General features: G+C 40.7%; 1 protein-coding gene across 1 annotated transcript in view; it reads right to left on the reverse strand.

Annotated features, from left to right (window-relative positions):
- LOC139733006 (helicase domino-like) overlaps nt 1-25,532 on the reverse strand; it is a 77,193-nt gene that overhangs the window by 32,173 nt on the left and 19,488 nt on the right. Inside the window, 17 exon segments of the mRNA XM_071643849.1 lie at nt 257-426; nt 1,587-1,789; nt 2,890-3,206; nt 4,316-4,413; nt 9,591-10,241; nt 10,633-10,747; nt 11,208-11,443; nt 12,603-12,809; nt 15,634-15,847; nt 16,890-17,076; nt 17,767-17,903; nt 18,870-19,089; nt 19,870-20,012; nt 20,770-20,906; nt 21,312-21,489; nt 22,241-22,339; nt 23,670-23,815. Coding sequence (XP_071499950.1) covers nt 257-426; nt 1,587-1,789; nt 2,890-3,206; nt 4,316-4,413; nt 9,591-10,241; nt 10,633-10,747; nt 11,208-11,443; nt 12,603-12,809; nt 15,634-15,847; nt 16,890-17,076; nt 17,767-17,903; nt 18,870-19,089; nt 19,870-20,012; nt 20,770-20,906; nt 21,312-21,489; nt 22,241-22,339; nt 23,670-23,815 — 3,458 coding nt within the window.

The raw sequence follows: 25,532 nt of genomic DNA on the forward strand, positions 1-25,532 counted from the left end.
CACAGCACTCAAAAGATCAAGGTTTACTCGTATGTCCTTCATTGTGCATACCTCTATGACTACTGCCTTACAAATTGGCAGTTTCTGCACTTGGTTTGATTACAATTTTTACTCTTTCTAGCAGAAAGGTTTGCGTACAACACTTTCAACATATAAAGTGCACACTTTCTACCACAGGAAAGTAGTATAGGATTTCTGCTAAGAGTATTTTTGAGTCCTTTCTCCTATGAGCCATGGTGGACAAAGAAAAACTGACCTGTCTCTGCTCCACCTTGGTGGTGCCATCCAGTCTGAGGTAGATGTGACCGTGGTGATTGAGGAACCTCTCCAGGACGTCCAGCATCTTGGTCATCTGGGTGAAGATGAGGACCCGAGAGCTCTCACTCTTCAGCCTCCTCAGCAGGATGTCCAGTGTCTGCAGCTTGCCTGTCGGTCAAAACACACAGTAGACTTTGACCACTGACTTCCTAATAGGACATCACCAGCAAAATGTTTTGGCTTCACACTGCTACATAATTTGGAAGAATTTGACAATTGTGGAAGTCTCATGTATATCAGTGTTATACCTTACTTGTACCATAGAATGTCACATTTAAGAACTCCTATGCAAGTCTTCACAAGCAGTTTAGGATTTTGCAACAGGGTATGACAGAAAATATCTTTGACTCCTGCCCAAGAAAGCATTCTGGCAAGGCAGGGCTCGACATTAACGGTGGCCCGGTGGCCCGGGGCCACCAAAAATGAAAGTCGGGCCACAAAATTTCAAAAAAGGGAACATTTGGTGGCCTCCCACCAAATTTTTTTGAAAAAGTATGTTAATAAATTCGTAACTTTTTGCGCCGGAAATTAGCAGTTAGATTTGTTCAAAGGATGGATGAAAAGGACTGAATAAATGCCTGAGAGTGAGTGTTGCAAGTTTGTTGAAGTTTATTTATGAGTAGATATGTCCAACTTCTAATTCTTACTATCATAAATCTTAAATATTTGACTCATTTAAAAAAAAAGGACTTTTAATGTTTTTTATTGGGTTTTTTTTCGGGACACCAAATTTTTCTCTCGGGCCACCAAAATTTGAAATTTAGGATTTTGGTGGCCCCATCGGGCCACCAAACAAAAAAGTTAGTGTCGAGCCATGCAAGGGTTCCATACTTTAAACAGACAAGTGCCTATTCATACAACATGCTCTGCATTGATTTGTAGTTGCTCATGGCAAGCGATTAAGTGGGTTTGTAACACATTGTGCAGCTTACAATAATAAAACTGAGTAAACAAAAGTCTTTTCCAAAGAAACTGTTGAAAGACTGGAGTTGACAGACTACATCTATCCAGTACACCATATCAGGACAATTACCCCAGAGAACAATTACCCACTGGCTAAATACTGGTTACTGATAGAGTTAGAGTAAAGATAAAGATGAGGGTTAGGGTTAGGGTTAGAGCTTGGGTTAGGGTTAGGATTGGGTTAGGGTTAGGATTAGGTTCGGGAATAGGACTAAGGTTAGGGTTATAGGAAGGGTCTGGGGTAATTGTCCAGGAGGTAACGGTCCTAGAACCCCAGTACACATCAATGGGGTCAGTTTTCTTACCACAGTCGTACTGGATGAGCCGTAGTTCTGGGAAGGCAAGTCTCATGTGGTTCTCGATGGGATGAAGACACCAGGTCTTGGGCTGCACATCCCGGGTCAGCCTCTCCCTGAGTAGTCGCTCCTGGTTCACCACCGAAGGCGGGGTGTGGGACGTATGCATAGTGATTGGAGGGGCGGAGGCTGTCGGCACAACAAACGAGAACCTACAGGAGGAAATGCAAGTGTGTTAGTGTGCAATGATGGAAGGGATTCAAGCATCACACACAAGGAAAACTCCTATGTGATTAAGTTACCTTGTTTCAGTATTTGCTCGTCGGAAATAAATCACTTAAAAGTATGAAAACCACATCATAAGTTTCTAGCACAAATACTTCAAACGTGGTTTGTCAATATTTCTTAATATGCCATTCTCTGTTTCCTTTGAGTGATACTTTCATTGAGGTTTACCTTTTAATATGCTGTCAGTGAAAAAAGCGGAGGCGGCCAACGCAACTAACAAGTTAACACAGTAGCAGTACATCGGAAGAAACTAATGATCATGGGTCACAATACACACACAACTCTCCACTGGAAACATAAACACTACCAGTTTGTAGGCTGATTGATGGAATAGTCCAAAGCATCAATGACAAATTTTTAATTAACTACTGTAATCATAGTGAAATGGAATATTTGCTAACCTTCTCACTGACTACACAGTTTTCACAATATGTTGTTTGTATTACCAGAGAGACGTTCCCCAATAGGCACACAAAGCCAATGGATAATGAGCTGCCCAGTATAATGTTTAATTTCTGGCCAGTGCCACAGCCAACATTCACAGAGGGAGTTATGCTGGCTTTGGTATTTTTGGCCAAATGATGGTTGGAGTATCTTATGTTTTTTTTTTAACACCTTAAGGAGCTCCTGAAATACAAAAACTTTAATCAAGAAGCGAGAGCATATTTGCCACATCACCTAATTAGGAAGAAACATCTTGACATATGCATGACTGCAAAAACATATGAGGCGTTACACAGCTCAAAAAATAAGATAAACTTCGTTTTTGCCAGAAGTCATACTGCTGTTGATTGATAACTTTAAACCTAGAATGCTCAAAAGAAAAAAGATTTGCAGTTGTCCAAGGTATACGTTTGTGCCAACATATCACTGGCCCATCACTTCACAATGTTCTGATCTACAAATCATAATACTAGGGGAAAATGCTGCTTTTACTTGTGATTGATCAATTTTTTGAAAGGTGCTAAACAGCAAGGCTTCATGTTAAACCCTCCCCAAAAACCCTGAAAGAATGATCCATCACCTTTTGAAGACTTCCGTTAGTTCATTCAGCCGATCCTCCGGCGTGTGAAGCAGGCTGTGAAGGTGCCGCGTCTTCTTGTAGGCCACCTCCACCCGGCGCAGGGCATCGCCAATGAGGGCATGGTGGCAATGCACCAGCCCCACCCCATTGGCGAATGGGCGCTTCTTGCCAGCGGGCCGCGAGGTGTGGAAGAGGGAGACGGCGGAGAACAGGTCCTGCCCGTACACTGGCTTAGCAGCGCAGCGCTGCTGGTTGAAGGTGGCGATGCGTGAGAGGGTCGCCTTGCGTTCCTCGACCCTAAGCTTTTCCAGGGATTCCTGTGATGATAATCCAGAGAATATATATATATATATATAACCATCCAATTGAAATGATTTTCTTTTAAAAATGTGATAAACAAGCACTTAGTACATCCATACATCATTGCTTGCATCACTACCACAGATCATCTGTTCCCTACCTAAACTGCCCGCTATTCATATTCTGACTAAATGTGACAAATTTTATATTTGCATGAAGCTTGCTTATCATTTTCTGGATGCCTAAGGATAAAAGAATCCTGTTTTAATCCACATAACCAATGAAATGAAGTTAGGTTGATATACATATGTGACATAATTCTTAAAGGTAGGGAATCCCATTTGCATGCCTTAAATGAAGAGTTGTATAAATACAGTGGTATGTTAAAGAGAGTATCATTTTAGAAACTCCCATAAAGTATTGGAAGTGGAAGGTAACATTTAGTACATTTTTTTAACCGTTAGATTTTGAATTGAATTTTTTTCGGGGCTCACCGTAAATTCCAGTACATTACAAGGCTAGCTTTGCAGACCCATGCACTGCATGTGTGTTCATCATATATATTTTGTGAAGAAAGTTCATCAACACAAGCCTCATTTCTATATACATTCTTGCCACACACTCTATATGTTATTACATCTGCTCTTGTACTTTTAGATTTGTGTTTATAGATAACAAATACAGAAGACTGCAACAAAAAGGCTTAAGTGTGGCTGACACACAGAACTACTGAGTAGCTGAGTTTTGTGCATTATTCAAATTTTAGATAACTGTTGACTTCCAAATTCCTAAGCAGTGGCCTAAGCAAGTCCCCTGAGGTTCATATTCAATGTTTTGCTGCATTTTGGGAGGTCTGTAAAAGGTATCCCCTACCTTTAAGTCCAAAACAAACAGCGATGCAAGTAGTTACATTTCATATTTACTGACAATTGTATACCAATTTACTGCATACTCTCTTAGTGAGTGTTATCCAAGGCAACCTAAAAGCTGGATAATGCTTGCCTGACCTTTTAAACTTTGGATAAATTGATAATTCATTTGGAACAAAAGGAAGCACAAAATCAAACACATTGCTCAAATAGTCTGCAGATAAACTCAGAGTGATATTCCTGGAATAGATGCATACTAGATAGAGCGGTGATGATTTCCTCTTCTTTTCAGCTTTTTTCAGCTTCTCTGCTGCTTCTTTTGATTCCTTCGACTCCTCTTTGGATGTATCTGAGACTGCAAACAAAAATGGGGAGCAAAAGAGACTAAAAATATTAGTGAAAGTGATTAAAGGACAAGTTCACCTTCATATACATGTGGATTGAGTGAAGGCAACAATATTAGTAGAACACATCAGTGAAAGTTTGGGGAAAATCCGACAATCCGTTCAAAATTTTTAAAGTATCTGTGCAATCACTGCTGGAGGAGAAGACTACTACAGTGTATGATGTCACATGCGTACAACAATATAAAGAAAATAAAAAGAGAATTTCATAAAACTTGACTTTTTGAATAAAGTGCACATTTCTTCTACATGTTACTGACTTATGTTAGGGGTAATATTATTTCCCATGACTTCTGAAAGAGAGAAGTCGAGTGTTCTTTTATTATGTGAGAAAAGTGAGAATATCTTGAATTTTCTTTATACTTTCTTTATGTAGTTGTACTCATATGACATCACAAGCTATAGTAGTCTTCTCATCCAGCCGTGACTGAGCAGAAACTTCAAAAATTCATAACTTTTGAACGGATTGTCCGATTTTCCTCAAACTCTCACTGATGTGTTCTACTAAAATTGCTGAATTCACTCAACCCACATGTCTATGAAGGTGAACTTGTCCTTTAACACCCCTGCCCAACACTTCTGTACTGGTACAGTGCCGAGAAGAACAACCAGTTATTTTATACATTATAATGTACTGTCAACAATGAGTGCTATATTGCAACACGGACTATGACATACAATTTTTTTCCTGATCTGGGGGCCATCCTACAGTTAAGTGCATTGCACAACTTCACTTTTGAGTTTTCATGTGTGCTAAATTTCAATCTCTTGAAAACTGGGGGAGTAGTTTAATCCACAAATTTTTTCAACAGGCCGACCAAAGACTGATTCCCATATAACCTATTCCATCTTCATTTGCCAGGGGTATAAAAATACTAAGTGCTTGTTCAAGGACTCGTCATCAATCTGGAAGTCCTTAAAGGACAAGTTCACCTTCATAAACATAAGGATTGAGAGAATGTAGCAATATTAGTAGAACACATCATTGAAAGTTTGAGGAAAATCAGACCATCCGTTCAAAAGTTATGAATTTTTGAAGTTTTTGTGCAGTACCCGCTGGATGAGAAGACTACTGCATATGTATGAATAACTTAGATGTCACATGCGTACAACAATATAAGGAAAATATAAAGAGAATTTCACAAAATTCCATCTTTTGAAAAAAGTATACATTCCCCTGACTCGTTACCGACAAATGTTATGGGTAATATTATTCCCCCTGCCTTTAGAAAGAGGCAAGTCAAGTGCTCTTTTATTATGTGAAAAAAGTGAAAATATGTTGAATTTTCTTTTACATTTTCTTTATACTGTTGTACGCATATGACTCACAAGCTGTAGTAGTCTCCTCATCCAGCGGTTCCAAGACAAAAATTTAAAAAATTCATAACTTTTGCATCGATTGTCCAATTTTCCTCAAACTTTCACTGATGTGTTCTACGAACATTGTTGCATTTTCTCAATCCTTATGTTTATGAAGGTGAACTTGTCCTTTAATTTGATCTGTGGTTCTAGCAACTTGAAACTGCACAAAGTGCTGACAGCAGTGTGTGGTGCACTGTCAGAAATCAATTTTAAATTTGTGAGTATAACTAGTATCACATTCATTATAGTAATAATTACCTACTATAGGCATGCAAGTTTTATTATCATCTTGGCTATATATGCAAATAATTGCAACCTATAAATGACACTAAGGGCTCTGCCATGTAATGACAATAAAAAAAAAATTAAAAATGTAATCCGCTTGTGCAGATACGGATGGTCAACTCAAAATAAACTACTTGTGTAAGTATGCTACAAATATATGGGGCATGTTTCATCCACTACAGCCTACCAACATAAGTGTTTGCAACAAAAATGTCGAGCCCGAATAGAGGGACTCTGCAAAATGGGAGAAGACAAGAGAAAAAAATAGAAAAAAAGAAGCAAAGTAAAACATCCAACAAAACAAACAAACATTATTTTGTGCATACAAAAAATACAGAAATATCACGCACTTATCATTCTTTGTTCTGGTTTCATTTTTTTTTTCCCCAGCAAAATAATTCAGTGAATGTGCAAGCACATTACAACTGGGTCAAAATCTGGTTGGGAAAAAAAAAAATCCAACCCAGATGACTAGAAACTTGAAACTGTAAGGCAACAATGTAAGCATGAAGATGTGGTGATGGCTTTAGTTTGATCCTGAACTAGGCCTGGTACTGGCTTCAACTCCTGCCCCAGTGATGGACAGCCCTCAATTAGTTCACAGACTTTTGCGGGTGCATGTATGACTAGTTGTGCCTCTAGTACACTCTAATATGTTTATCTCTATGTACACAAAACAAGGAAATCGCCAAATTGTGTCTCGCCCATTCCCGTACAAGGAATTAATATTTTTTATAACTCTCAGAAGTTAATTGACCTGCTTATGACCTTTGACCTTGTGGTGACCTTCAATACCCTAAGGGACATTTACCATCCAAGTTTGGTCACAAACGGACAAAGGGATCAAAAGTAATGAGCCATAATCGAAACGCGCCATAAAAACTTAACATTGGGCCATAAAAATTTGTTGACCCCTTTCTGTGACCTTTGACCTTGTGATGACCATTAACTTCCCAAGGGACATCTACCGTCCAAGTTTGGTCACAAACGGACATAGGGATCAAAAGTTATGAGCCACAATCAAAACGCGCCCTAAAAACATAACATTGGGCCTAAAAGTTTGTTGACCCCTGTCTGTCACCTATGACCTTGTGACGACCTTCACCTCCCCAAGGGACATCTTCCATTTAAGTTTGGTCACAAACGGACAAAGGGATCAAAAGTTATGAGCCATAAACGAAATGCGCCCTAAAAACTTAACATTGGGCCCTAAGAGTTCGTTGACCCCCGTCTGTAACCTTTGACCGTGTGGTTACCTTAAACTTCCCAAGAGACATCTACCATCACCCAAGTTTGATTGCCATTGTAGCAACATGTGCTGAGTTACGAGTGATAAGAGAGTCTTGCAAGTAAACTTTAACGTATGACCTCAAATGACCTTTGAAACTATCATGTGACCTCTTACGGCACCATAACATGAAGGTACCCCCAGTGCATCCATCACCCAAGTTTGAGTGCCATTGTACCAACATGTGTCGAGTTACGTGTGATAAGAGAGTCTTGCAAGTAAACTTTAACGTATGACCTCAAATGACCTTTGACCTTATCATGTGACCTCCAACGGCACCATAACATGAAGGTACCCCCAGTGCATCTATGACCCAAGTTAGGTTGTAATCCAAGCAACTTATGTGAAGTTATTTGTCAAAAGAGAGTCTTGCAGGTAAACTTTAACATAGAAAAGAGAGTCTTGCACATACTGTAAAACGAGAAATTTTCGTGTGCATTTTAATTTCGCGAATTTCGCGAGCGCCAAAATTCGCGAAATTAAAATGCACGCGAAAGCTTTTGTTTACACTACATGCATTGAATGCCAGTAGCAATTCGCGAAAATTTCATGCCACGAAAAAGGCTTTCGGCTCCAATTCGCGAAAATTTCATGCCGCGAATATTTCATGTTTTACAGTACTCTTTAATATATGACCTCAAATGACCTTTGACATCATCACATGACCTCCAACAACACCATAACATGAAGATACCCCTAGTGCCTCTATCACCCAAGTGTGGCTGCCATTGCTGTAACAGTTGCCAAGTTATGCATCACAAGAGAGTCTTGCAGGTAAACTTTAACATTTGTGACGGATGACGGACGGACGACGGACGGACGACGGATGAACGCCATTTGGATCCCTTAGTCTCGCCTTAAATTGCAAAACTGGAGCTTTCCGCAGTGAGGCAAGGACTCCTGTTACACATGAAAGGCGGCCTGAGGCCTGCTTTTCACGACCGGTCCGAGGCCGGACTGAGGCCGCCTTGCGCACTGCTCACATAAGCTTCGGGCCAGCTCAAGCAATGAATTTTTGGTTTCAATACTCTACCGAGCTCTCACCCCTGCAGAGGGTCATGTGACTAGTCAACTGCAGTCTGAAAGCTGGCCTCTGGCCCTTTACCGTTTACACATAGCCGGGTCCAGCCTCAGACCGCCTCAAGAAGCCGGCCCTAGTTTTTCTGTGACTGTTATGAGAGAGCCGAACTGAGGCCAACCTGAGGCAGGCCTGAGGTCCGTTTTCTCGTATGTGTAACAGGGATCCTTGGTATTTTCTGTCCCTAGTTTTGAGCTAATGATGGTCAAATGCTTTATTGGCTGTATAAAGTCCTTTGATAACTGAAGGCAGATGAAAAGGAAGTTAGTAGAAGCAGCATGCAAGCATCTGGGCTTGTGTGCGAGCCCTGAACATCATGACTCAGGTTAGAAAACCGAAAATCAACAAATTTAATGCTGGAGTTTGTTAGGCGATGGCTTGCCAGTTAGAAAGACGCAGTGGTATGGTGGGAATGTACCTTTGGCATTGGACAACTTGACAGGTTTAAGCCTAACCACGGGCATCTTGACAGATGCGAGTGGAGGCCTACTGGGTTGAGAGGTAGGAGGGAAGGGAGTCACAGGGGAACCGGAGGAAGCAGCTGGTACTGTGTGTGAATCAAGGACAGGCAGGAAGCATGCAACAGATGGTGTAACAGGGTACGAAGCATGACAAACACTTGCAAATGACTGCAGACCAACATGTAATGTGCAGAGGAAACACACAGAAATAATCAAATTTAGAGTGTCAGCACATAATCCGATGATTTCTACCCCTCCTGATATAAAATCTTATTTTTAATGAAAAAAAAAATTAGCAATCAACGCAAACTTCCTTGAAAATCTTTTTCATACCACTACCTACAGATCTAGTCAACTACACTGCATTTCATTGATTCACGCTGATTAAATTAATGAAGATTTTAGTATGATTTTAAAATGCAACGTACATTACCCCAACATAATTATATCACCATGGTTAAAATTCAATCACATAACACAGCACAAATGGAAATTTAAAGATAAAAAGCTGCTAACACAGAAGGAAAGTGAATGTATGAAAGCTGGAGGTACATGTATCATTTAATAGTTGAATGTATGAATTTGGAGGAGCAACATAGATGCAAGAAATTTGAAGGGAACACATGTTACACAAGAACACTAAAATGTCTGTACCTTTTGTTGCAGCTGTCACAACTGCCTTTGCTACTGTACTTGTCGTCGTAGCCGCCGTGGTGGTTGCTGTTGATGTGGCTGTCACAGTTGTTGCAGGACCTGCGGAGGAGCTCGGCGAGGGACTGGCCGCAGGGCTTGCAGCGTTAACCGTCTTGGGAGCCTGCACAATGGTCACAGAGGGACTATTGGGTCTGGACGATGAGCTCACTATAGTCACATTTGCAAGAGTTTGTGTTGCTGGCACTTTCTGCACACTTGTCCCTTTGGCATTGAGCACAACTTGTTGCCCTTGTTGCTGCTGCTGCTGTTGCTGCTGTTGTTGCTGCAACACCAGTTGCCGCTGCTGCAGTTGCATCGGTGACTGGGCGGTGACCTTGGACAGCTGCGAGGCTACGGCCTGAGCCTGACTGGGGCTCACTCCCTGGTCAGTCAATTGTCTCTGAATGGATTGGTGCAGCTGTTGGGCTGCTTGCAGTTGGGCTGCCGTGCCTAGCTGCGACAGCACCATCTGCGGAGTGCCCGGCCTCTGCACCACTGGGGACTGAGGGTTTGGGGCCCGCTGCGCATTCACGAGGTTGGACTGTGATGTCAGCTGGACAGGACGGATTATCTGCTGCCCTCCAGACGTCTGGATGATTTGAACAATACCACCTGGCCGTGGAAACAAATTGAAGTCATGGTTGTATTAGAACTCTGTGCTTTCCATCCAATACTTCCATACATTATTTGGAAGAATCACATACAGCTACCTAGGATCAAGAAGACTGTATGGTAAATACTAGCTCACAAGGAAATGTGTAATTTTCTCACTGGCATGTCCTTGGGACCTTTTCTACCATGGTAAGGTTTATCATCAATAACAAGTATTAACTGAACCAAAATCAAAAGAAGAGCACATGTATTCGTTCCCACTTTCCCCAATGAGTTGAAATGCTAGTCTTGTTGCGATCAAACAGCTGATACAAGATAAGTGTCACAGCTTTCACGCTGTTGACAAGATAAAAGTGGCCGATTGAGAAGTGACTCCACAATACACACTGACCTTGATGAAGCTGGCGGAGTTGCCCTGCTAATAGACGACCAGTAGACTGCTGAGTGACAGTGATTGGTTGTGTAGTGATCAGCTGAGCCCTGCCATTGGTATTCACTCCACTTACCTGATGTAAAAGAAAAAAACAAATTACAGAAACCTTCTGTGCAAAGCAAAAAGGAAAGGGCAGGATATGAAGGTCCTGGGGGGTAAAAAACTAAAAATACTCTGGGAAGCAAAGCATTTCAATTTACATTTAATCACAACAGTTGAGATGTATTTCTTCAGTCTACCAATTAAATGGTTCCTCTGGTCTTCTAGGAATGTTGAGCTTTTTGTTTTATAGATAAAACTAGGTGGATGTGTGTAACATTTTGTTGTTGTTTTTTCCTTTTACTGCCATCTGCAAGTATCACAACTTTTTGTCCAATGTTTTTCAAAGAATATTCATCCAAATATTCAAAAGTTGTACAGAAGCTCAAGAAGGTGAATGTTTTAGAAGGTATGTAAAGGGAACACAATATGTCTGTAAGATATTCACAACTTTTTTCCCTTTTTATGTCTCGCACAATGCACCTGCTTAGTACCTGTTGCTGCAGGAGTACCCTCTGTTGCCCCAGCTGTGAGGCAAGGTTTCCTGCCACTGTACCGGTGTAACCAGGCAGCTGCTGCAGAGGTGTACCACTTGGCACCGGCTTGGGGCTCTGAGACACCAAGGTAAGGGTTCCCGGAGACCGGGGGTTGCTTATTGCTGTCAGCGTCACGGGAGGAGTGCCCGGCCGTCCGTGGGCCTGCCTGACTTGTGAAGTCCCCACAACTGTGCCTATGGGGAAAACCACATGATATGCGAGAAATGGTTACATCAGAAGCAAAAGCAGTATGACAATTCTATTAGAAGCTTTAAAAGAAACAAAAGATGTATGGCTACATACAGAAAGGGTGCTGGACATCCATGTCCTAAATAACAATATCTTTCTGAACAGAAATATTTTGTTGGCCAAAAGGCTGCAAATGTCTGACAGCATTTCATATGGAAGAGATGAACTACTGTAAAAGTGGTTTCTTTCGTGTACAGATATTTTTGCGGTTTCCATCGGTGCTGACTTTTTCGCGTGTGTTTAAATTAGCGGTCGGCAAAATCTGTGAATTCAGTCGGCAAAAACTGTTTTATTTTGCACATGAAAACCCAAACTTTAATCCAATTATTCTTTTATTTATTAAATAGAAATTAGAATTAAAGGCAGGCGTACCTGAAATCCCGTCTCTCGAGTACTTTATAACATGCTTGTACCTACATTGCGCGGTATCGCTGTGTGTCTGTTGACCATCAATACACTATATATACGGAATCTTTGTGTATGCATGTGCGCAATAGCGTTGAAACAAGTGGCGAGTTCAAAACATTTTCGCGTGATGTTAAATTCGAGTTTAAAAACGCAAAAATAAAACCACCGCGAAAGAAACCACTTTTACAATAACAAGGGCAGCTAAGAGCAGTTTCCATAAAGAGTGCTGTAATCCATTTTCTGGAGGAATTATTTTAGCTTCCATTATCTACCTTCAGGCAAGTTACTTATATCAAAATCAGTGGAATCAGTACATGATCTAACAGAGGCAGAAGGCACAGGGAGATGCTGTGACTGCCAGAGGCATTGAGTTCAGGAGGTAACAAGCACACACTTAGAGAAATGGTGTACACACAAATTTTACATCTTGTTTTTGTCTGATTCATTGCACAGGGCATAGCTTTGTGAGATTAAGCACTTGAATAGTCCTGAACTAAGCCTCTTTTCTCAGTAAACACTTTTCCAAGGTGTATATTCTTTCCGTTAAATAGATAGGTTAGGAAAGTGCATAATAAATGACTTATACATCATTTTCAAACCTCAAGAGTCTGCTCTCTCAGAACCTGCCCTAACTTTGTGATGCAGGGTCTCCTACTGGTGTGTGTCTCTGTATTGTGAGGAGCAATCAAGCCATACCTTGAGGAGTTGGTGTTTTCGCCTGAAGATTCACCCCTGATGGTGACCGAATGAGGACCTGGGTCAGACCTGGAGACCCCGGTGCTCCCTTGTTGACGGGCGATGCTACCCTGACAACGGTAGGCGAGCCCCGACCGTGTACCTGTACTGCTGAGGGGGAAGCTCTGTCACTGGGTCTGTTCACCTGGGAGGGGCTCTGTCTTGCAGCTGGAGGCAGGAACACACGCGGCAAAGAAAGCAGACACAAAATTTAATTTCAACTCCATCCAAGTTCTGCCAGAGTTGACCATGCAGGACAAGCACAAAGTTTACCATGAAACCCTAGGCTCTCTTAACCCTAACTAGGCCGGGGGGGGGGGGGGGGGGGGGGGGAGGCCCCCCCCCTTCGACATTCCGCGCGATGTATCGCAATCGCAAAAAGCTATCGCCGCGATGTTTCATGACTTTTTTCTTTCGAGTCTCCCGCGTCTTTTGACACCAAATTTGCGACGCGCGGGCGCGCGGTTCTGAAGTTACGCATAAATATGTACATGCATGTCAGACCAAAAATTGCTCAAAAACGTTAATTCGTGTACAATTTCAATGCAAACTGTGCTTACTGGCAAATTTCATAAAAGCGTGATTATTTTGGTGTTTTATTGATTAAAATCAATGAATAACATATTTTCTTGTTCAGAGCGATGTCGCAGACAAATTTCATCGAAAAAACAATGAATAACATAAAGTCGAAAAAAACAAAGAAATACATAAGAAATTCAAAAAACAATAAAATACATAAGAACTTTTTCTGATATCACAATTTTTTTTTATTGCATTTGCTGAGGACACTAAAAAGAATATTTACACATAAAATGTGCCTGTTTTGAGCTTTTTTTGTGATTTATACCAAATAGTCTGATTTTATGCATCATCATGCATAAATTAGCATAATTTAGCATAAATGATGATTTTTTGAAAAATTAACTTCATGGTATTTTAGATTACATCATAGGCAATGTGTGTGCCAATTTTCGTCGCGATCGCGCGGTCGAAGGCCGAGATCTGGAGGGGGGGCCTGGGAGGCCCCCCCCCCCGGCTCTATCAACTACCTAAATAGCCCGGCCTAGTTAGGGTTAACCCTAAAAAGACTGGGGGGGGGGCCTAAAAGGCCCCCCCCCCTCGACATTTCGCGCGATTACTCAGCAACACGCAGTGCTCTCGCCGCGATGCTCTATGACTTTTTTCTTTCGAGTTTCCCGCACATTTTGACACCAAATTTGTGACGCCCGGGGGTACGGTTCTGAAGTTACATAACTTTTTGTACATGCACGTGAGACCGAAAATGGCTCAAAAATGTGATTTTGTGTACAAAGTCAATACAAATTGAGTTTTATCACATGGTTCATATAAATATGCTTATTTTTACTCTCAATGGCTAAAATCAATTTGTTTTAGTAGTATGCTTCAAAAAGGGTCTGCCACAAATTTTGCTGAAAAAAAAAACAAAAACAAAAGGTCGAAAAAGCAAAGAAATACATAAGAAATTCATAAAACAAAAAAATAAATAAGAAATTAATTTTGATACCGAATTTTTTTTCAAGTACATTTGCTAAGAATGCTACAAAGAATATCTAGACCAAAAATGAGCACTTTTGGAGCTTTATTTACTGATTTAGATAAAAAAGTCTGATTTCTCGCATAAATTAGCATAATTAATCAAAATAAAATAAAAGAAGACTATTTTGGAAAATTTAAATATACAATCTTGTAGATTACATCGCACACTACCATTGTGCAAATTTCCGCGGCGATCGCGCGATCCACGGCCGAGATCTTAAGGGGGAGCCCTTTAGGCCCCCCCCCAGTCTTTCGAGCTACCAAAATAGCCCAATCTTTTTAGGGTTAAAGGAGACCTCCGGATGATTTTCAGACTTTTACATTTGAACAACTATAAATTAGTCAAACTGAGTACAGAGTTTCAGAATTTATAGTGACTCGGATAAGGAATGAGAATGTTTTCAAAATTTGTAACAAATTGCAATGAACAAGGATGATGACATGTCAGCCTCACCATAAGAATGCATGACTTGGGGCTCAAGGAAGCAGAACAAAAGAAGAAGGCATGCATAGATTTTTTACAGGTGAACTTGTTGAGCAAGCGGTATTGTAATGGAATTACACTGCTACATTTCTGAAATATATGAGGCTCTGATGTCATCAACACTGTTCAGTGTAATTTGTTTAAGATTTTCAATTTATTGGTTTCTCTGCTCAAGGACCAGAATAAATTCCACAAATCTATACATGGAGCTGTCGATTTATGTATTACATGATGTGAAATTATGAAAATCGTCCGGAATGCCCCTTTAAGATTTCAAAACGTTAATACAAATATATGATTGATTCCAGTAAGTTCTTTTGCTGATATTCATTTGCACCTATAGATTGACTTCAAAGCAACTTTTGCTGAATCCTGACCCATCAAACCCTACACTGCAAGCTTTCCATGAACTATCAATGATGGTATCCTAACTTTCTATCTTTTTTTTTTTTTTTGTGCCAGTTTGAACCCATGTCATATCAACAGTGATCAAACACGAAATTGGTTTGATTGACAAGGTGTCACATTCATGTGTCCTTTGAGGTATTGATTTGCCTGGCATGACTGCTTATGAAGCAAAGAATTTCAGACAGCAATTTTGGATTGATGGCAAAGGTCCCAGCCAAAAGATTAGGTATGAGGATTAAGTGCCTTGCTAATGATAGGGATGCCAACCTTGTCACCAGCATTGCTGCATTCTGAGGGCTCAAATGGCATATTTTTGGTAGGAAAAAAAAACATTTTTTTTCTTTCCTGAAAGACACAGCACAATATACTGTATAACCAAAAACAATTGTGAATGGCCACCCAAGAAAACATATGAGAATACTGCAAGTACTGGATTGTGTAGACAAAACTTTGAAGTGCATTTTTACTTTTGTGAATTGTAGCTCCTTGCAAAATTTGCAAAAAAAATTCATGCACATGGAAATAAATACATATTTTCACTACCTTCCTTCTGAGCCTGAAGAGCCATGGAGGACGGGTAGAGTTTGCCTGGCTTCACTTTGACCTTTGGCGGCCTTGGGGGAGGGTCTGGGGCGGAGTCTATCTCCTCTATCAACTTGCGTGGTGTCTGCAGCTGGCAGGTTCTGTGTGCGCCGTAGGCTGGCATGGAGATCTCCAGGTCAGCTATACACAGGTTTAGTGCCTGCAAACTCACATGCTGTTGGGTTAAGAAGAGGCAAAGAAGCAACCAATAACATTTACATTTACGTTAATACAGGGCAATTTGCCAATCAGTTGCACGAAAAAACAACTTGACGCAAGAATTTATTAATTTGAATAGATATGCAGTACACACTGCATGCTGTAAGGATTAGAACCAGCACTGGTTGTCGGGTGGAAGCTCAGTGGTCCAGAAAACGCCTGTCCAGTTATCAGAAGATCACTGGTTTGAATCCAGCCCGAGTATGTATGCCAGCAATTTTTTTTGTTTTAATTCATCACTACTACTAAAACACTGATTAATTTGGTGCATATTTCAATCAATGTAAGGCAATTTGTTAATCAGTTGCAACATTCTGACTGCTTTACAAGGAAATGAAGAGCCTACTAGAGACAATATAACCATCTGACTGACTGACTACTGACTAACCTATTAAACTCAATTTGATTACTCATTACATGTATTTGATATTTGTATGTCCTTTATCTCCTTCACTTTCTCTTCCTCCCGCGCCTAGAGCACTCTGCAGAGTGGATTTGGCGCTATATAAATCATATCAATTATTATTATTATTATTATTATTAAACGAAGTAACTGACCACAGGAAGTAACTAGCTAGCTATCTAACTTACTTAATTGGGATTCTGTTACCCTCCTCTCCATTCTAACCAGGGTTCGAAATTGGCGATGGTCCGCTGGCCATTGGCCACCCAAAATCATGTCGGACTAGCTAAAAATCATAAAATTCTGAAGTAACTAGTCCGTCTGGCTAGCCAAAATATTGCTTCAGTGTCAAAATTGATTCTAAGTAGTCCGCCTGGCTAGTTAAAAAAAAAGTTAAGTGCGACCCCTGCAGAAGAGAATTATGAATATACCTGAAAACAATGCCGATGACATCATTCCATTCTCCTCTTCCATACATCTGTGGAAGAATATCACTTCTCATAACCTTACACACCAAACACATGTACAAGGTACTGTGAACCTACAGTACCTTTGCCTCAGTCTGTTCGGGCTACCAAAAGAGCCTAACACTAACCTGTAGGGGGTTATACTCCAGCACCCGATGGACCAGGGAGGCGGTGTAGTACAACAGGCCAGTCATGATGAACGGGGACCTGATGGGGCGGGGCTCAAACAGGTCTGGGTGGTTGCAGACTTTCCGCAGCTGCATCAGGACGTTGATGACGCTCATGAAGTGACCAGTGGCCAGCGTCTCTTTGGTCCTGTTGGCCAAACAAGGAAATACAAGTGATTATTGCAAGAATGTCTTTAAGCATACTGACCACAGAAGAAATATGTACTACTCACATATCTCAATCTGTCAATACTATCCTGAGAACTTGAAGAAAACATAAGTATAAGCTGAATTCTCAAGCAACCATTTATCAAGAGACTCAACTTCCCTGCATTGTTACGCTATCATTTTGGTTGGTGCCCTGTAGCTGATTGCATTATTTAGTTTTCAGTCAGAGCTGGATCTGTTGTAAAGCGGACTAGATTTTACGGCATAGTTGAATGCTGGCCTCATATTTCAAAAATTTTGTGAACATTTTCAATCCATGCCCTTGATTCTGACAGTCTTGAAGGAGGAGCCCAGAGACTTTATAACATAACAGACAAATACACACTATGATAGACATCCTCCTGGATCAGGGCTGGCAACGTGGTAAACAGTAATGCAGTATTCTGAGTGGAAAAAAGCATTTTTTTTTGGTGAAGGAAAAAAAAATGTACTTGTACCTTTCCTGTGACAGACCTGTGTAAGATATGCAATTTTGAGATTAAAAAAAGTAGCTGCATGCATCCTATCCTATTTATTTTCAGAGATATATAAAACAGTATGAAATTCTGAAAAAAAAAAAGGAAGAAAGAAAAAGGTAACAGTTGGCATCTCTGTCGGATGGAGAACTCACTTGGTTTGTGACATGAAGTCATCATACAGGTATCTCTGCCTCTTGGACAGCCTACATCGAATGACGTGCTCGTATTTCTGGGGGAGCTGTTTCTCCACCTGGCTCTTCAGTCGCCTCAGTAGGAACGGCCTCAACACCTGGCGCAGGCAAAGACAAGACAGTCGTGTGATATCACCTCTCTGCATCACTGCTTTGGCAGCAGAATTCAATGACTTGTCATGACTTCATTTCAATACTGCCTTGCTAGCAAAACTTTACCTTCTACAGCAGATGCACGAGAATGAGTAGAGGAGTTTCTGGTCAAATATTGACATGTAGCTTTACAAGTTTCTCTTAAGCTGTTGAGCAGCAGTAGCTTACACCTACCCTTATCTTATTTAGCTGTTTTACCAACGTTTAGAGCCAGTTGCTGAAGACTAAATTTTAGAAAGCCCTGAACAAGTACCATGTTGACTGAAACTGCTAGTCTACTGGATTGTATTGATAGCTGCAGTAGTATGAACACATCTACAGGATGGCAATATAAGGTGACAAGTCTAACAAATTGAGCCTTGTTCAGACAGTACGAATACAATGTGGTTCCCTTCACGTGACTTGAAAGTCACACTTAAGCCAGCATATGAGGGATGCATCATTACAAGGCAAAATCATCACTGCAATATAGTTCCAATGATTTCTTTAAAACCAACTTAATCAAAATACTGCATGTTGAGGACAGTACAACAGACAATCTCATTCACCACAATTCAGAGCAATGTCACATCTATGTGCATAGTTCATCACATCAACCTTCTGTCACATGATATCAAATTCACTTTCATAGCATTTCAAAATTTGAACATAAAAGGTCAAGACCTTTTTCTTAATATTTTTTTCTGATAGAACTCGAACTCTGCACTCAAAACAAGCCTAATTATAAGGAAATTACAAGGGATCATTAATGGTATTAAATCCCAATTCTCCTAAAAAGTCTGATAATACCAAGAAATCACAAGGATGTTTGCTTTGTATACAGCGCAAGGAATAAGTACAACATGCTGATGGTGCAACACACCACCACCCCTCACTTCTCAGTCTCTAGTCTCCTCTCCAGGCTCTCTCACCTTGTGTAGCCTTCGCACGATGCCCTCGTTGTACTCCTGCGTGCCCTCGATCATGCCGCCCAGGGGATTGGAGAACCACTCCTTGAACTCCCGGTGCGACTGGAAGACGTGAGGCATGAGGAAGTGCATGAGTGACCACAGCTCCATCAGGTTGTTCTGGAGCGGAGTGCCGGTCAGCAGGAGGCGACGCTGGCTGCCGAAATTCAGAAGAGTCTGCCACCTGGAATGGACGAGTGCATACTTACAGTGAGAGGTCAAACCTAACAGGGTTGGCATCATTAACTTTACCTCTAATATAATTATTGGCATGGAAATTCAATTATGTCCTTATGGCACAAGTATTTGCGGAAGCTCTAATTTTCCAGAGAACTACTATATCCACTGAATATCTTGTGAGGGTTTCATTTTCCCCAACTGCGAGAGTCAGGTGCTATTCGCGAATTTAAAGACTGGCAAAAAATATTGACACTGATCCTGACATGAATGTGGCATGCAAGCATACATTTTCTTCATTCAGTACTGTACTCCACCAATATTAATTTAACCACTCACAAAATCGCCGGGAAGTCCTTATTCACAAAAAATTGGACTCACATATTGGAGGTAGTGTCAACCCTTAATTCTTCTCTATAAAGTGTACTGTCTATGCCACACATGTCATTGTGGCTTCACTTTGGTGACCAGGGAACTGTGAAATGAATATTCTAAAATATTGCATCCCGTAACACAAAGCAAATCATAGTGTCTCTAAGATGGGAAAGACACTAACTTCACATCTGGAAAAGGAATTACAGTAATTTCCCATCCCTTTTCTGTGGTTCTCAACTGTGAATTTAGCCACCTACGTAACTGTCTTACAAGTCACGTCTGGCAAAATTTAACGCTTGCGAAATACATGGCATGGACAGTAACATGGGATGCACTGCAACACACAAACATGTTTCGACTCAAGTGTAAGACAGGGAAGCTTTTATAATTATTTGAGGCAAACTAGGCCCACCTCTGGGACTTGAAGTTCTTGATGTTCTGCGCCTCGTCCAGGACAAGGTACTTCCACTTCTTCCTGCGGAATGACTGATGGTCCTGAATGACCAGCTTGTAGGATGTGATGCAGACGTGGAAGGCATTGGTCTTGGTCCAGCCCTACATCGTGAGAATCAAAAGGAGGAAATCATAAGTCATAAGTACACCTTCCATTGGACATGGAAATTAAGAAGTTTCATTTCACACTCTCACAGATTCTTCGCACTAGATGCCCCGATCTCCAAAGCATCAGCAAAGCGATGCATTACAAATGAAGGGGTGTGAGAGTACTTGCAGAAAAACGTCTGAAACTTTTGAAGCAAAAAGTTTTAAAAATAGGGTTTGGGCAGAGAAAGAATGTCTGAAATTTAGATTAAACTCTGAACTCTCATATCCCTGTAAACTGGGAAAGTGAGGAAGACATACATTAAAAAACAACACATATACAGGATCTGACTGTGCCCTGAGAAGTGATTAAGGGTTCTGTGTGGCATGACAGAGGATTTTGTCTCTGAAGAAACTTCCCCACGAGTCTGATGGTGCAGACAGTCCCTGGGTATTGGCAACAGAGTTTCTCTTTGAGGTTGGATAGCACCCAGCAAATCACTGAAGGCGATAGGTGGGTGCGCTAAACCTCAGGACATTAATGGTCTCGGAATATGGAATGCACAACATGTCCAACAAATTGTCATCTCAGAAAAACTTTAACTATACCTTAGAGTGTGAAATTCACAAACTTGCATCCCACTGCTTTGCCTTTGTGGAAGGTCCATGGAAATATCCTTCTCGGAGAAGGGTCAAGAATGAGGACTTATCCAACAGTCAGTCAAATTAGAGATTGCTTTCTTGCAACAAGCAAGCGAGACTGACAACTGACCTGTCTCTTCTGTTTCCTCTCCTTCTGACTACCAAAGTAGGTGAGGATCTTGAAGCCAGGGCACCACTTCTTCAGCTCCATTTCCCAGTTCAGCATCACACTGGTGGGTACTATCAACAGGTGGGGTCCCCAGCACGCTGCAAAATCATCCATGAGCAAAACATTTCCAGTCAGTCAGCAAGCATTGATATGTAGAACCTGCTCAAAGAGGTTTGCCCATTCAAATTCACATTTTACAGATTCGCCACATTCATTTTTGAAACTGAAAAAAAAAAATAAATAAAATATATATATATATAATACTGAGAGCTCTTCTTTATGCACTAGTGAACTGGAAACAGCAATACAACTATGTTCATTCGTTTCTACTTTTGAAAGGACAAAACAGGAGGAAAGGATAGGCAAAGCTCCAAAGTTAAAGTAACCAACACGATGTCCACACAGCCAAACAAAACCCTGCAAGTAGACATGATCAAAGCAACACATAACTTTGGGGGGACAGGGAACCCAAATTTCATGAAAAACCTTGGCAAGCAGCTCACCGTCTTCACAGGCAAGATGGGCAAAGAGAGCGATGGTCTGGATGGTCTTGCCAAGGCCCATCTCATCGGCCAGGATGCCATTCAGCTTCTTCTCATGCATGGTGACCAGCCAGTCCAGCCCAATGTGCTGGTACTCCCGCAGCTTGTGGCGCAGAAGGAATGGGACTTTGGTCTTCACCTGTGCATACGGAAAGATTCACACCAGACATAAAACTGGACCAAGTTTAAGGTGTCAGCAGATCTTTCTAAATCCATGACATTCGATGCGGCATAGAAGAAATGGGCCTTAGGTCTATGCACACGGCAGATTCAGATCACATATAAACTGGATCATGCTTCAGGTATGAATACACCATTTCAAATCTATAACATATGATGTGTGCGAGACATCAAGATCTTGTGGTTCTCTAAACATGCGCAGAGCAGTAAAATATGTTTATGCAACATATGACCACTGATTCAGATTTTTGGGCAGTATACAGCATGTTCTAACAAGTTAGTTGAAAAGTAGGACTATATACTTCATAATGTCGCAACAGACTGCAGCAATCCTGACTCTTTATTTTGTGCATATTGGAAAAAGACAAAGACAAGAAAATTTCTTCGAAGAACACCTTGATGACACAGAGTCTCTATCCAGAATTTGAGCCATTGGATGAATTCTGTCAAAATGAAATTTGCTGATCACATAAAATTGGCATTTTTACATGAACAGGAGTTCTATAGCCTACACCATCATGAACGAAATCATTGATTGCGGGACAGCATTTGACATCAAAATTATTCATGCGAGTCCCTATCATATTGAGTATGCTTACATGAGACTTTCACTTGGAGGAAACTAACACTTGAAACAGTTGTAAAGACAGCAGGAGACACGCACAAAAATAACCTTCAACAAAAAAAAAGATGTCTACTTTCTTACTAACCTGTGTGTCTGAGAGTGTGTACCCTGTTGGTTGCAAGCTTTGGGCAGCTGCGGCTATGTCAGTGATCTCCTTGTTTGGCCCAGAGTCATCAGTTTTTTCCTAAACAAGAGAATAGAGGAGAGAGCATCGTGAGCATTTTGTTCAATACAACAGCCCTGTCTATGACAATCAGAGATGTTCACTTCAAGTAAAATTTCCAAGCACAGCATCAAAGGGAATTTTATTGGACCAAGATTGACCTGCTCTTAAAAGAACTTCGTAGCTTTGAGATATATATAATAGAAATCCTTTCCGAGATATAAAATTCTGCACAATTCTTGCTTAGTGCCATGGTCCATTTTTCATGGTGTCTGCAGAATAGCAAAAAGTATCAACAACTGAGCTATGTTGCTATTGATCAAATCATCAAAACATGCAGCTACAAAGCTAACTGTACTACCAGTTTGACATATCCTTGATTGAAAAATCTTGAGTTCCAGCCACAAACAAGATATGTGACTGTGCACCTCAAAACGAACATAAAGTCGCACACACTGATTTTGCGTGAGGACTGAAAATAAGTGAATATGGGTCAACCTAGCCGAACTTGACTTTTTCATATTTTCTGAAAGAGCGGGTCTTCTTTTACATTATGCTTAAATTTGGTATCATAAAACGGGCAGGAAAGTGTGTTTTTTAGCAGTTTATCTCAAACATTTTTGGTAGAATTGTGTGATTAGGTGTGTCTTTAGAATCCTTTTTTCATTCTGAAAAACCTTGTCCACTCTCTTCACTTGCAACTCTAGTAACTTTTGAAAGGATAATGCTACTGCTTTGAAAGTTGACATTAATTATGGACAGAATGTGTTAATGAGGCATGCTCAATTTCAGTTTAATCTGATAATCACGTCATTGTTGTTATTCTGGTGGTTTACTTCCTGTTTTTTGTCCCATTCATCGCACAGCCAGCACGGGTTGGTAAAGATTAAGCGCTTGAATAGACACTGTACTTCAGAGCCTCTTTTCTCAGTTCACACTTTTCCTGAGTTTGTGCTTTCTTTCTAATATTTAGATAGGTTAGTAGAGTCCATTTGATTTGAGTTATACATCATTTTAAAGCTTAAAGTCTGCTCTTTCAGAATATGGTCTTAACTAAAAATTCATGTCTGGCGACTTTTTGTTTGTTTTGAGGTGCAGAGTCACATATGATGGAACTTTGAATGAATTCCTCTACATTCAGGTTGACTGCATCTGAGAAATCATTCTCACAGAGAAGAAACTAAGAGACAAACTATTTTCATTTCTCTGTTGCAAACATAGAACACAGCTCTGTACCTGGATTTCGGACAACAAATGGACACTGGTGTGAACATGACATTTTACAGATATCTACTATGCCTACAACTCCACATGGAGACTTGAGCTACTCGGAGTAGGCAGGGATAGTTACCTGAGATGCTTTTTCCATAGACTCCTCCTTCTCTTTGTCGGGATTGATGAGGTACTCCATACCGACGTCTTTCAGCTCATCTTCCCCTTCGCCTCCTGCTTCTTCCTCTTCCTCTTCCTCCTCCTCCTCCTCCTCTGAAGAGGACTCTACAGGACACAGAGAAAGAGAAAACAGGAGTACATGCTTGAGGTGTTTGGGTACACTAGCTTTTTCCATCCATCCCTACTCCATAACTACTGATTCTAATTTAACCCTAACTGCACTGGGGGTGGGGGGGCCTCGGAGGCCCCCCCTCGACATTTTGCACGATTACTCTGCAACACACAATGCTCTCGCCGCGATGCTCCATGACTTTTTTCTTTTGAGTTTCCCCGCACATTTTGACACCAAATTTGTGACGCCTGGGGGTACGGTTCTGAAGTTACATGACTTTTTGTACATGCATGTGAGGCCAAAAATGGCTAAAAAATTTGATTTTGTGTACAAAGTCAATGCAAATTGAGTTTTTTCACATGGTTCATAAAAATATGCTTATTTTTACTCTCAATGGCTAAAATTAGTTTGTTTTAGGAGTATTATGCTTCAAAAAGTGTCTGTGACAAATTTTGTTACAAAAAACAACAAAAACAAAAGGTCGAAAAAACAAGGAAATACATAAGAAATTCATGAAACAATAAAATAAATAAGAAATTAATTTTGATACCGAATTTTTTTTCAAGTACATTTGCTAAGAATGCCACAAAGAATAATTATACCAAAAATGAGCACTTTTGGAGCTTTATTTACTGATTTAGATGAAAGATTCTGATTTCTCGCATAAATTATCATAATTAATCAAAATAAAATAAGAGAAGACTATTTTTTAAAATTTAAAAACACGATCTTGTAGATTACATCGCACACTACCATTGTGCAAAGTTCCGCGACGATCGCGCGATCCACGGCCGAGATCTTAGGGGGGGCCCTTGAGGCCCCCCCCCCCCCCCCCCCCCCCCAGTCTTTCGAGCTACCAAAATAGCCCAGTCTTTTTAGGGTTAAGAGGAGAGTTATAGGATTATAGTTGTTCTAATGTCTGCTTTATAATCCATCTTTTTTTAAATCCTGGAAATCACTCAAATGTTTCAGCATGAACATTGTGTTAGTTGTGCAGAAAAACAGAAGAAACCAGAGTATTCATCAAAGGACATCATGTCGTTTCTGACTCCCATTTCATATGGTCCCAACCAATGACCTTTGAAAGTAATGCACACTTTACCAGATCAGAGCCAAAGATCACTCAGTTCTAACCACACAGACGTAGCAACATTTGTGTACAAGTGTACATCACCTTCATTTAGACCATGGAAATTGTTGTGCAAAAATAAAATCAACTAGAAATGTCGCTACAGCGACTGGTTATACCCCCGCCAAACAACATTTCATAAGCTTTGGTCAAAAACAACATTTCATAAGCTTTGGTCAAAAAACTGAGGAAGTAGTTAAATCCGCAAGATCTTTCCTTGATCTTCTGCCATTAATATGCCGTTACCATGGCAACGTACTTTCGGGTACTGTCGAAAAATGCGTCTTGCACATCTACAACCAAAGGCACACATCTGTACCAAGTTTCATGGAAATTGGGCAAAAACTGAGGAAGTAGTTTGCAACACAAAAATTTTCCATCATTTTGGCTCATAATATGTGAGCTGTTACCATGGCAACATACTTTTTGTCACTGTCAAGAAATGTGTCATGCTGACCTATATCCTAAGACAAACATTCAATATGAATTCCATGAGAATTGGAAGAACACTGATGAAGCAGTTTTGCCATGAAGCATTTTGCCCTATATTTTACCAATAACATGCCGTTACCATGGCAACG

The sequence above is a fragment of the Diadema antillarum genome, unplaced genomic scaffold, assembly GCF_040938485.1.
Source record: "Diadema antillarum isolate AM-2024a unplaced genomic scaffold, OU_Dant_1.0 seq00000459_RagTag, whole genome shotgun sequence".
Taxonomy (NCBI): Eukaryota; Metazoa; Echinodermata; class Echinoidea; order Diadematoida; family Diadematidae; genus Diadema; species Diadema antillarum.